This window comes from Pelodiscus sinensis, chromosome 2 (assembly GCF_049634645.1).
Source record: "Pelodiscus sinensis isolate JC-2024 chromosome 2, ASM4963464v1, whole genome shotgun sequence".
NCBI classification, from domain to species: Eukaryota; Metazoa; Chordata; order Testudines; family Trionychidae; genus Pelodiscus; species Pelodiscus sinensis.
Genome location: NC_134712.1, coordinates 139,710,492 through 139,724,297, shown reverse-complemented (window position 1 = coordinate 139,724,297; position 13,806 = coordinate 139,710,492). Strand labels below are relative to the sequence as shown.

The 13,806-nt window shown below is 41.1% G+C and overlaps 1 protein-coding gene across 1 annotated transcript in view; it reads right to left on the bottom strand.

Annotated features, from left to right (window-relative positions):
* Positions 1–13,523, bottom strand: part of SLC6A19 (solute carrier family 6 member 19) — a 44,352-nt gene extending 30,829 nt beyond the window's left edge. The window contains exons 1-2 of the mRNA XM_006137063.4: positions 13,229–13,523; positions 286–426 (exon numbers count right to left, since the gene is read on the bottom strand). Coding sequence (XP_006137125.1) covers positions 286–426; positions 13,229–13,430 — 343 coding nt within the window. The 5' untranslated portion in view covers positions 13,431–13,523. The remainder of the gene's footprint in view (positions 1–285; positions 427–13,228) is intronic.
* Between the last annotated feature and the right edge of the window lie 283 nt (positions 13,524–13,806).

Genomic DNA, 13,806 nt, shown 5'->3' with positions numbered 1-13,806 from the left:
GTTGGGATTATTTTTTCAATGTGCATTACTTTGCATATATCAACATTAAAATTCATTTGCCATTCTGTCATTTTATCAAGTCATTATCAGATGGTAACACTTTTGATCACTATTACCCGGGCTGCATTCAAGTGGGCAATGTAGAAATAAATCTCTGAACTCAGATCCATCCTCTGAGATATTCATTCTGTCCCAAAGTAAAGCAATAAACCATCAATGGCAAAATTAATAATGTGGGCTTTGGTGCAGTCTGTTCTGTTTATCTGTAAGCTTCCTGAGACTTACCTACTCCCTTCAGGGTAGGATGGATAGAACTCCAAACGCCCACACTGCCTTTTCTCAGTCTTTGACCAATGGCAAACTCAAGATGAAGTAGTGGGATGCCTTCCAGTACAAGCAAAATGAGAAAAGGGATCATGAAGGCTCCTGAAATAAAAATAAAGAAAATTATTTCATGTGTGAAATATGATAACGAAGCAGGGATTTCAGTTTTACACAGGAATGGCTTTGTGATATGGAAATTACAGCAGATGGAAAATGAGAAATAAAAGTCTTCACAGAGAGCACTTTTCTCTGAACAGTCAAGGGCATCGGTGGAACGGGTTGGAGCAGAGCAAGGGAAGGATCTTAAGAGAAGGAGTGGAGTGGGACAGGGTGGGGGCAAAGCAGGGGCACAAAGAGGTGGTGTAGGGTTGGGGCATGGAATAGAGGCTGGTTTCAAGCCACACAGTGCTCTTCTTCAGTTCTGTGAAAGGACCAGCCAGCATCACAGCAAAATGTACTGAAGAGCCTTCTAGGGCTCCGAAGCTTGTCTCATCCACCAACAGAAGTTGGTCAGATAAAATATATTACCTCACCCAGATTGTCTATCGTGGGACTGAAACATGTACAACTACATGGCATGATTTAAGCATATTCACTATCCTATCTATATTGTATAGATTCGGTATGGAAATAAAAGAGACTCATAGTAGATAAAAATGTGTAAATACAAACTGATATTGGAGCTATGGGGAAACACTGTCCATATTAGCCCAGACATACTGATATGCAAACACCATTATAAATCCTTGACTATCAAAGGGCAGATTACAATACAGGTTGGACCTCCCTTGTCCGGCACCCTCAGGACCTGACCCGTCCCAAATGAGGGAATTTGCCGGGACAGGAGAGGTCCCCTGTCACTAGCTTCCCAGGACAGTCCAGCTCCACTGCCACTGGGCTCCAGACTGCAGGGCTTGGACTTATGTTCCGGCCCACTGGGGCTTTCTGGGGACAGAGCTCCCCAGGCGCTGTGGCCCCACTTCTCCCCTGCCTGACTGGAAATCCCTGGGGATGGGGTTTGCTGGCTGCCCCACTTTTGCTGCTGACTGTCTCGCTGATGCCCTGCCCAGCCAGGGCTCCCTGGGAACGGGGCTCACCAGTCCCAGGGCTCCCAGCTGGTTCGCACTCCTGGGCACCAGGGCTCTCTGATCTAGAGACCTGAATTTTGGAGGTTCCACCTTTATACACTCTTGAGCTCATGTGCCACCCGTATTCTTTCATTTTAGGCAGCTTTTTCTTCAAAAGTGAAGGATTTCTCTTCTCTTTCTGCCAAGAAACATTAGCGAAGACAAGAAGAGGTTCTAGAAATGTGTCAGACAAAAAATAAAAATCAGAGATGGTGTGGGTCCACTACTCGGGGTGGAAAGGTGAGCTTATAATGGAAGATGATGATAATGCAGAGTTATTCAACGTCTACTTTGCTTCAGTCATCTCACAAAACATAACCTGTGACTGGACAACTAGCTAAGTTATCGTAGATAAAAAGGGGAAGGGATGCAGATCACATGGCTCTCAGCTTCCTACTTCAACAAGATACACAACTAAACCTCCACAAAAACACAAGTAAAAATGTTTCTCTGGCCTAGGAGAAATTGCTCTAGAAAGGAAACCAAGCCAGCATTGATTTAAATCTTGCTTGTTCTACCAACTGATAATAGGGATTGTCAAATTGGAAATGATTCAGGAAAAAATGTGCAGGAACGGTTCAAGGTCTGGAAAGCCAATTTTATAATGAGAGACTTAGAATTCAGTCTATTTAGTTTATCCGAGAGAAGATTAAAAGGAGAGTTGATTACAGTGTATCTACATGGAGTAGAGATTTCTAATAGTAGAGGGTTCTTTAGGTAGCTGTTAAAAACATCATAGGATTCAATGGGTGGAAGTTGAAGGTTGGAAATAACGTGGATTCAGGCAAAACACCATTCCTGTTTCACTCCTTCTCTCTCTGCAACCCATCTGGGGAATTTTGTAGCTGGGAGAACAGGGACTATGCTGTGTATAGGTTCCATGTGGGAGGTAAATAAGGGAATAATTTTAACCCTCACCCTTTTATAGATGTGCATAATAACTAAATAACTTGGCTATTTATTTGTATGCATGTGCACAAATGTATCTATGATAAGTAGATTGGCTTTGCACTTTGTAATTTTTACAACATAAAGTCCTTAATGAGGAACTGGACTTTAATCCCCATTTTAGTGTTATAGTACAAAATGATAAAATTGGTTTTGATGACATATGGATAACTATTCCTTTTAATTTAAGTAGATTTAGAAATCATTGTATTGCCTTCACTTAATTTCCAATAAATATCATATGCAAAATTTAGTCTAAAATGCTTTTATACACAATAATTACTTATGGTGTTTGGGTGAACTGTGGTTGAGCTCTACAGCTGAGGTACTGCACTATATTGACTTTTGACATGGCACCATCTCTGGCAAAATGACAGTAAATCTGATAAGAGTGTCACAACAATCAACAAATTCTGTACCACAGAGCAGCAAGGTTTGCTGTAGACTTATGGTAATTGCATACTTAGGACATTTTACTAGGGTTGTCAGCTTAAACATTACATCCTGTTTTTCACAGTGCCCTGTCATGGATAAAACATAAATGTTTAACAGTCAATTAGATGACATTTCCCAATAAAGATTAACTAAACACAATCTAATGTCAGAAATATCTACCAAATGAAAGTGAATTTCATCCCGACTATAACAAGGAATCCTGTGGCACCTTAGAGACTAACAGATGTACTAGGGCATAAGCTTTCATGGCTAAAACCCACTTCATCTGATGAACTGAAGTGGAACTTACAGAGGCAGGAGTATACATAAGGGAGAAGATGCTTGTGTTAATGAAGCTAATCAAGTCAGGGTGGAAGTGGGTAATTCACAGCATTTGATATGGAAATGTGTCAGTCCATCTGTTTGTTCAAGAACTCCTCTTAAACGGTAAGAGCTTGGACCATCATATGCAGTTTCCAATGCTATGAATGACCAGCTTCCACCCTGACTTGATTAGCTTCATTAACACAAGCAAGTTCTTCATTATGTATACTCCTGCTTCTGTGACTTCTACTCCCACTTCATCTGATGAATTGGTTTTAGCAACAAAAGCTTATGCCCTAATAAGTCTCTAAGGCTATCTCTAAACTACATTCCTCTTCCGAAAGAGGCATGTAAATGAGCCTGATTGAAAATGCAAATGAAGCACAGATTTACAAATCTTGCACTTCATTTGCTTACTCACATGAGAGTGATTTTTCAAAAAAGGGTTTTTCAAAAAAGAAACCGCAGTCTAGACGGGGTTCTTTTGAAAAAAAAAAAGTTTTTCGAAAGAACGCGTGCACCTCATTTTTTCAGGATAACTGAGAGCTGAATGGAATATATATAATTTATTAGTAGGATTTTTTTTAAGTGTTCAACATTGGCCTAACTCTATTCACAGTGAAATCAATGGTAAATCTTAGTTTATGATAATCCCACTTTATAAAAATAATTATATGGAAAAAAAAGTTAAGACATCAAGGGTATGTCTACATTGCAACACTATTTCAGGATACCAGAGTATCCCAAAATAGCTATCCCATGTCTTCACAGCAAGTCCGTTATTTCAGGCTCAATATTCTGATGTCCCTGTAAACGTCATTCTACAAGGAGTAAGAGATGTTTCGGAGTAGTGCTTTATTTTGAAATTTGGAGCTGTGTAGACAGTGCCAAATGACAAAATAAGTTATTTTGAAATAGCATCAAAATAAGATACACAATTTTCATAGCTCAAACTACATATCTTATTTCAAGTTACAGTACAGTGCAGATGCACCTTAATGTTGCAAAGTCAAGCACTCAAAGGTTAGGAAATATTAAGCAACTAATTAACATTACCTATGCAAACTTGATTCTTCTTCTTTGTGTGTATGACTTATACCATCTTTAATAACTGGATATTTTTCTTGGGATTTCTGCCTCATTCGGTGCACTAAATGGGCTGCATGATTATCTAATCAGTTTTTTAACATCATTGTTTCATGTGTGGCATATAATAGGCAAGGATCACATACTCTTTCCTCCACCTGGAGAACTGCTTTGCATAACTCCCCTGTTTCCTGTTTGCTAGCTCCTCTGGTCACATAGGAACTGGCTTACCCTGAGTTACCCTCTCTCCCTGGTCAAGGGATCCTTAAATAGTTAGGGATCAAAGGAGAGCAGAGCAGAGCCTTAGTATTATGCTTTCACCCTGGCCCAGCAGGACTGCTTGGCTCAACACACATCCCCTAATAGAGAACACACTATAATCTTCATTCAAATAATCACATTTTTTGAGGAATATGGGATCTTTTGAAAAAGGGGTTTTGTTTTTTTTTTTTCAAAAGAACCACGTCTAGACTGCGGTTTCACTTTTGAAATACCCTTTTTTGAAAGATCGCTGTGACGCAATTATGCAAATGAAGCACGGGATATTTAAATCCCTGTTTCATTTGCACTTTCAATTTGCCTAATTTACATCCCTCTCTCGACAGAAGGATGTAGTTTAGACATACCCATAGTAAGCAAACAGACGGACAAAACACCTCACAGACAAGCTTGGACAAAGATAACAGTCTCTCCTCCTCCATCTGGAGAGCTCCCTCACAAAACTACATTTTGCTGCTCTTATTAATGAAATTTATCTTCACAACATCCCATTGGGGTAGAAAGGGGCTATTAGCTCCATTTTACAGATAAGAAGAGGCACAGGGATTAAGATCAAAATTGCCAAGTGCTTACTAATATTGGATACTTGCACCTCCTCTTGGCTGGAAACAGCAAATCAGAGCCAAAGAGAACCGCGAGGCTCCGTGGCCATGGACTCTTCTGGTAAACAAAGCCGCATTGGCCTGCTAGTGGCTTTCCAAAAGCAGGACTGTTGCCCACTTTGAGAAACACTGTCATAATCAATATGCAACCGGAAGCTGAATTAAGACATCAAAGTATTTCCTAACTCCTTCTTTTAATGTATTTTTTCTTTTAAATTTTCCTACAATTTTGGAAAAGCCTACTGGAAAAAAAAAGAATTCCCCGGGGCAGCCTGCATATTCAACCCCGCAACCACAGCCCTAACCCAGAGCAATGATTTAAATGAAGAAAAACAAAAATTAGTTGAGTTAAGAGCTCAAGCAATGCTGGGTAAATCTTCTAGTAGGTTATAAACAGGTTTGACATCTTTAGAAATACAGATTTCTATCACTTGAGCTAATGAAGTAACTGGTTGCAGTAATAGGCTATTATCCTTTGTGTGGTCCATCCACTAGAGGGAGTTAAAATACCCATTTTTCACAGCTATTTTCATAGGAATCTTGAAGTTTGGGAATTCTAGGTTATGGAAAGGAGTCTGCTCTAATGGACAGAGATGCTTTTTTCCATATTCTCTAGTTCCCTTCTCTCTCTGCCTCCCAGTATGTACTCAACCCTGCCAATCTGGCTATGTCTAGACTACATCCCTCATTTTTTGATGTTTACAGGAGTTTTCGAAAAAGTGCCCCATTTTCGAAAGAACCGCATCTAGACAGCAGTTTCAATTCTGAAATAATGCTTTTTCAAAAGAGTGCCATTAAGTGATTATGCAAATGAAGCGTCTTCACTTGCACTTTCAAAGTGCTTCATTTACATCCCTCTGCTGACAGAGGGATGTAGTCTAGACGTAGCTTCTATGTCCTTACCTTTCCACCCTCATAGCTCATCTGTCCCATTTCTCCCTTGAAGCCTGTTTCTGTTTCTATCTTCCACTCTCCGTCACACCATTAAATTCAAGTCAAAGTTTCCCTCTTTCTGCCTGGACACCAGTGCAGGAAGCATTGAGACCATAATAGAGACTGTCTCTATTCTCTTCATTCTGATGCTAGGAGAAGCAATTGCAGGAAAATTCCTGAACAGCTTCTGCAGTCCTGGCCCGGAATATGCTCAATTGCTTTGTTGGAATGGCTTATGCTCAACCTGATGACAGGTAGGTGCTTGGTAGGGTTGGAGAATGCTCAGTGGAGCTGGAATCTTTGGAGAATAATGTTTCCAGACTCTAACAAACATCTTCTGAGCCTGTCAGCAATGAGATTTTTTTTAAACGCTTATAACCCAGTGAAATTCCAGGAAATTCCTGATGTAAAACATAAAAATGGTTTCAGGGATGTATTAATAGTAACTTCATAGGTACCACAAGGGAAGTAACTATCCCACTCTACTTGACATCGGTGAAGCCTCATCTGGAGAACTGTGTTCAGTTGTGGGCACTACATTTTAAGAAAGATGTGGATAAACTAGAGAGAATCCAGAAGAGAGCAATAAAAATTATAAAACATTTAGAAAACCTCGCTGTGAAGAGAAGTTAAAAAAAATTGGGATGGTTAGTCTAAAGCATTGGTTTTCAAATTGTGGGGCATACTCCCAGGGAGGGGAAATGCAATGACCTTCTCAGAGGGTCAGTAAGCAGCATGGAGTAGAGGAGCTTCTAAGTCAGCTGCTTCCTGCAGGCTGGGTCTGGTGATTCTGTTAGGAAGCTGCTGCTATCTCCTGACAGGACATTTTGTCCTGGCTTGCTTGGGGCAGAGGGGTGGGCCTGGGGAGGAGGGTTGCTCAAATTCAGATTAGGCAAGACAGCATGCACACTGCAGGGGCATCACATTTGGGGGGAGTGGTAGAGGTCCCTGTGGTTGTAGCCTCAGGGTGTTAGAAAAGCAGTAGTGCAGAGGAGGTGTGCCTCCCATGCAGCTCTAAGTGGTTTTGCTCCACTCAACAGCAGGGCGGGAGGCAAAGAGGGGCAGCTGGGCACCTGGTACCTGCTTTTGACAGAAGTTTTCAGTGCACAGGAAGGCAATAAGTGAACCAGAGATGCCCCTGTCCACCCACCTCCCACAGGCACCCAGCACCAACTTCCTACTGTCCTCAGGCACTCACTACTCTCTGAATCCTCTCAGGCACACACAAACCCTCACCCCTACCTCCTGCTCTCCTAGGCATCATCACTTTAGCTGGCTGGGTTATGTCTCTTTGTTTTCCCATATTGGTGGGGGCAGGAAGAGTGCACATGGAATTTAAATCTCTGTTGGGGAGAGATACACAGCAAAAGAACATTTGGGAATTTCTGGTTTAAGGAAGAGAAGTCTGAGGGGAGCCAGGACAAATCTTCTAATATGTATGAAGTGATTATAAAGAGGCTGGTTCTCCATGTTCACCAAACAGGTAATTTGCGGCAAAGATTATTTAAATTATATTAGTAAATCTTTTCATCTCTAAGGACACTTAAGCACTAGACTAGGCCACCTGGATCGGTTGTGCAATTCCCATCGCTAGAAGTTTTTATGAACGGATTAGGCAAACTCCTATCAGGAATGGTCTAAGTATTCATAATTCTGCTTTCACAGTCTAGATGACCTCATGAGGGCCATTCCAGTATCATATTCCTATGATTCTAGGCTTTCAGGATAAGAGTAGTAATAAAACAGACTTGTCTTTTTCTGCATGGAAGAGCATTGAAAGTATGAAACTCCTTACAGAAAAAAATCTCAAGACAAAAGCATAAAAGGATCTAATTATTTGAAGTTGAAGGATGACAAATTCTAGTATAATGTAGGGTGTAAATTTTAATAGAAAGGGTAACTTGTTTACCAAAGTATGTGTGGATTCTCGATCACACGGACTCTTTAAAGCAAGAAACCATGTTTTTCTACAAGATATATGCACTAACTCAACCAGAAATTAAGGTGCGTCTATAATACAAGGCTATTTCAGGATACTGGAAATATCTCAAAATAGCTACCCTGCGTCTAGACAAGCTGACCATTATTTCAAAATATATTTCAAAATAATGGGCACGTATTTCGCTATCCCGGTAAACCTCATTGCATGAGGGATAAGGGATGGCTTGAAATTGGGCTTTATTTTGAAATTTGGCACCGTGTAGATGTACCAAATTTCAAAACAAGCTATTTCAAAATAAAATCGAAGTAAGATACGCAATTTGCATATTGCTGATGTCTTATTTCGAGTTTAAGGTGCAGTGTAGATGTCCCCTTATAGGCTCATTGCATGAATTACTGGGTAAAAATTCTGTGGCTTAGTTTTAATTGTGGTTCTTCTTTCAACTTCTTAATTATAAAGTTTTCACCATAGTTTATAGTAACCAGATACATGTAATAAGACAGGCATAAAATATAATAAAAAATGGATTTGCTCTTACTATCCAAGTGTTTGGCTGGTTATGTTTAGATTTTTTTTTAAAAATCTTCTTTTTTGGGTTCTTCAGCTTCTGCTATCATGGGAAGGCTTCTGTGAATCATTAGATTTTTGTGCAACAATATGGAAACAAAAAAGTCAGAAGTCATTCTGCTTTCCTCTGGCATGTTGTTCCATGTGTCAGGATCCTGCATCCAACATGCATTGCCTCTGGACACTGAACTTTCCACTGTTGACTCAGATAGTTTCTGGCATGGGAGATAGGTATCAGAGGCACAGAAAGGGAGTTGTCTTCCCAAACTTCCTGAGAAGGCCCTGCACATGATCTACTTATACGGCGCTCCTGCATGCTCCCAGAGGTTGTGACAGGCAGGCTAGGGGGGTCACAGTGTCCCCCTGGGGCTGCTCTGGCTGCCCAGTGCTGGAGCTGATGGCTCAGCTGAAGGGGGGCGCTTCATGGGCAGGAGAGCTGGCCAGGTGGTGTGACCTGAGGAGGCTGGGGCCATGCTGCCCACTTGACTCTGGCACTCCAGGAGTAGATGGGGCCTTGCTGTCTCCCCAGCTCTCCAATGTTCCTGGATTGGTGATCTGGGGCCACGCCGCCAGGCCTCTCATGCTCCATGGCTGGGGCTAAGTTGCCTGGCAACTCTGGGCTTCAGGTCTGGGAAACAGGGGCCAACATGCACAATGGGAGGGGAGTCCCGGGGGCCAGTGGGTTCAGAAAGGGTGAGGCTTCAGATGGAAGGGGCAAGGCTGGGAGAGCTGCTTTCCCAAGCTAGGAGTTTACCCACCACCCATGGTTTCTGGGTTTAGTTCTTGTCCAGCTGCTTTGTGCAGTTTAGATACCACAAAGCAACCAGAAACCTGTTCCAAAGAGACACAGAGAAAACTGGGTGAGGTAATCTCTTTTACTGACCCAGCTGCATTTGGTGAGAGAGACAGGTTTTCAAGCGACATACAGCTCTTCTTCAGGGGCGTCTCAGGAATTGCCTTGAGCAGAAGGCTCAGCTGGCATAAAACTAGCATAGATTGTTCTATGCCAGGTCCTCTCTCCACCCATACTGGGTGAGGAGGAACCGTACCAAACAGAGGGTGAGGCAGAGCACAATTCTCGTCCTGATCCCCAGCAGCACAGGAGTCTTGGAGCAGCTGGTAGGTTGGCCTAAATTATGCTGGGCTCATGCTTTCCTCTCCACATACACTTGGGTCAGTCAAGGATGGAGCATTCCGAGATTCATGAAGGGAGAGAGAATCTTTCAGGGATCCTGTTCACAGGCTGCTACACTCCTTAAAGATCAGGGCCAGGAACTTGAATTAGATCCAGTATTGATTACACTCCTGTCTGAGCACTGTGTGTTTTGCATATGCACTAGGTGTGCCTTGTCTCATCCTGGCATCAGCACCGTGTGCTTAGTACATGGACTAAATATGCCTGTTCTAGGCTCTCTACTCTGGTCTTGGTACTAAGTGCCTATTCCAAGCCCTGTGCATGCCTGATTGAGACCTTTTCTGTGAGGCCTATTGTCTATCCCAGCCAATAAATAATTTGTCCAGACTGGGACTCTTGAGCTTGGCCTTGGCCTCTCTGGTGCCACTTTCAATGTGGCATGAGGTGGGGGGGGGGGACTAATACAGTCATACATGGCTTCAGATCTCTGAACTGAGCCCATCCAAATTGTCATTGATATGTAAATAGAACTGGGGATATACCTGTGGGTCCTGATCTACACTAGGGAGTTATTTCGAAATAACCTTCCTCCCTTATTTCAAAATAATAAGTGGAGTGTCCACATTACCAAACCCGTTATTTCAAAATAACAGGCTGGTTATTTTGACATCTGTGCTTCTGCTTTCCTTGGGGAATAAGCTTATTTTGAAATAGTTATTTTGGGAATTATTAGTTCAAATTTAGTTATTTTGGAAACATTTCCTAGTGTAGACATGCCCTAGGTTGCTGAATTTCCTTCAGAATTACACACTCACTACTCACACTGTCAAAAGGAGCCCAGATGCCAGGCAAAAGATGGGTTGCAAATACTAATATACACAGGATGGGAAACTCCAGAGAAAAGGATTTGAACTTTTAGCATACAACAAATAAGATTAACACCTCTAATCTACTACATTATTCAGACAGTAGTGCTCACTGAGGAGTTTCTGAGGAAGCAATAGCTCTCAGAGATGTAAACTGCATGTGAGCAAAAGTGCTGAAGCTTTTAGCGTGCAATAATTTTTAAATAGTTCTAGACTGGCTCTTGGTAGCCTTCAATAGCTAATGTCAGGGGGAGTTATAAGGGTCCGACCCTTGGAGTGTCCTTAGTTTTGCATCTAAAATGTTATAAGCAGCTCATTTTAGGGAGGGCTGTGTCTCAGGAATCCCTTAACGAAATGATCCTCCATTTGCACCATACACTGTATTCCCGGCCCTGTTGTGGCATAGTAAATTGTGAGACTATCTCTGTATCAACATGTGTTTTAGAACAATTTGAATATTAAAAATAGCCCTTGATGGGGGAAGGGGTATTACCTGAAGAATTCCTGGATCATATGACACCAGACTTGAACCATAGTTGAGCCTGGCCCACATGAGGCTTAGCAATTTTCAAAACATTTTAGTATGCATAATAATATTAGATTACTTTTGGTATACTGACACTTTTATCGAGAAACTTTGTTTTTGGAGCAAAATTTTTAAAAGGCACCCATTTACACAGCACCGGCCTCTATGGAGCAGAACGCAGGAAGACAATAGTTAGCATACATGCTCGGAAAGCTACTCAGGGTAGGACTTAATTTTTTTAGTAGATGGGTGTGGCTCAAGTTCAATAGCCGCAGTATGTCACCTTGAACCAACCAGTAACTCTGATAGCGTGTTATTTACAAGCAAGCTTGTTTGCTGCAGGGTCTCAGTCCAGCTACACAGATGCTATGGCATACCATCAAAGCATGATTCACACTATAGAGCCAATCTTCTCCTTGAAAAACTTTTTAAACAGTTTCTTTCCCAAAAGAGCTGTGGGTGCCCACTACAAACTGCGATCACAACCAACCAGGTATTATTGTTGTTGTGGGGAATATCAGAATCACAGGTCAACCCCAGATTTGTGCAAAAATGTGATAATTGTAAAAACTTGATGTTAGTGATGGTGATAGCATGCAGGCCTGCAGATTTGCCTGAGATGGAATTTTGGGTTTTGTTTGCCCCTTTGAATTATGATGTTCGTACATCCTTACTAACATTTGTGAACAAGAACAAAGACACTGTGTGTTTCTTCTGCTTAGCTAGGTGAGGTTTTTAGTATAATGAGAAAATAGAAAGTATTATTGGAGATGGTGGGAGTTTGATATATGATTGTATAACTCCTTTCCTGAGACAATGTCAAGCAACCAGTTGGGAGGAATAAGGGTGATGGGGAAAGGTATAAGAAACCCTAACAAACAAAGAAAAAGGTGGCCTCAGGGAGGACACAACCTCACTCCCTACCCCTTCAGTGGGGTAGAAAAGAAGTGGTACCAGAGCCCCCCGACTCATGACCATCCAAACCAGAACATGATTGTAAGTTGTAAAGGGTGGTGCCAAGGGTGTGCACTGCAGGTATAATTAAGCCTGCAAAGAAAGAGGTGAGGGAAAACCTCTGCTATACAGAACTGTTGTTTATGCTTAGTTGATAACCCCAATAAACATGGCATTGCCTGCACTTCGGACTCTGGCCTTCTGTTTTCTGTCTGTGTGACTACAACCAAGGGAGGGCAAAGGGAAGCCCTAACAACTGATATAATATTTTCAAGAGAATGTATATCAGGAATCTCGCATTTGGATCATTATCCTGAAACTGAGATAAAGTAAATTACAAGGCAATCTGTGGATGCATGTGGATTTTGGAGAACTTAGAAATTTTGGCTGTTAAACTGTTCCCAACCTTAATTCCAGAGGTGCTGCTACTCCACTGTCATAATTTATATTTTCCCTGAAATCATAGATACATCATATATCAGTCCAAAGCTAGTTACAATCTTTAAGCTGTAAACTCCTGGAGATGTGTTACATACGGTCTTTCCCTCAGCCACTCTCAGAATCATGCCCTTGAAATGCAGTTTGTTTGGATCAATTTCTGTGTTCAAAAATACATACTACATATGAAAATGTATTTAACATATTTTAAAATGAATGTGAAATTACAGTAGTTTAGTCTCATCTTACCAGAGAACTATTTATCTTAAGAGGCTTCCTAAAATATCTGAGTACATATCGACACCTCTTTTATTTAAAAATAATCTCCATCAAATAAGTGATTTTTATCAGTCTCTTGAGCTTGTGCTAAAAATAGTTTACTGAGTATATGTTACTGCAATACATGTGTTAAGTAAAAAATTGCATTTATATTATTTCTAATATATCTATTTTAATATGAAAAACAGAACATTTATGTACTTTTACCTATAAGCAATATATCTGATCAAGCATGGGTTCCAAAAGACAAAATATTTTTCTTGAATTGCCAATATATCCAAAATAGATTTCCTTACAAAGCTAATGGAAACATTCATTTTATAAGCTATGAACAAGGAAATGAACACAGAATTTGTGGACAATATTACTGCAATACGGGATGTAACATTCAGTATACACAAACGTCACCAGATGAGAAAAGAAGCTGATATTCTGTTCCCCAAATAAATAATTAAAAACATACCTCCTCCGTGGCTCTGGCAGAGATAAGGAAATCGCCATACATTTCCTAATCCCACACAAAATCCTATACAGGTTAGCATGTACTGAGCCTTGTTATCCCATTTTGGTCTCGAATCGGCCTCTTCTTTCTCAAGATATTCTAGTTGTTCATGGGAAGGTATCCTATTCTCCAGGTCTGGGTTGGGTAGCTGAAGTTTCACCATGATATACCTCTTTGGGAAGAAATTACTACCTTAGAAAAGATTTAAGGGAACAAGTGGCTGGTTATAGATTTGGACAAAATGGGAGTGTTTAATGCTGTCTTCAACTATATATAGTGAACCTTTGGCACTCAACTTGAAAGTGCAGACTTGCGACAAAAAGAAGCGTCAGCAAATCGTTTGATTAACCAAGTCAGCTGTGATACTTATTAATGTCTTATCTGCCAAGGCTCCACTGAATCCTTTGTTCTGTTAGTTCAAAACATCATTACCAGTTACTGCCATTCAAGGGGTAATTTGCCTTAAAAGTCCTACTTACCTAAGAGATTTTAAAATACGGCTTGCCACTCCCCCTATAAAAAACTTGGTTGTAATGCAC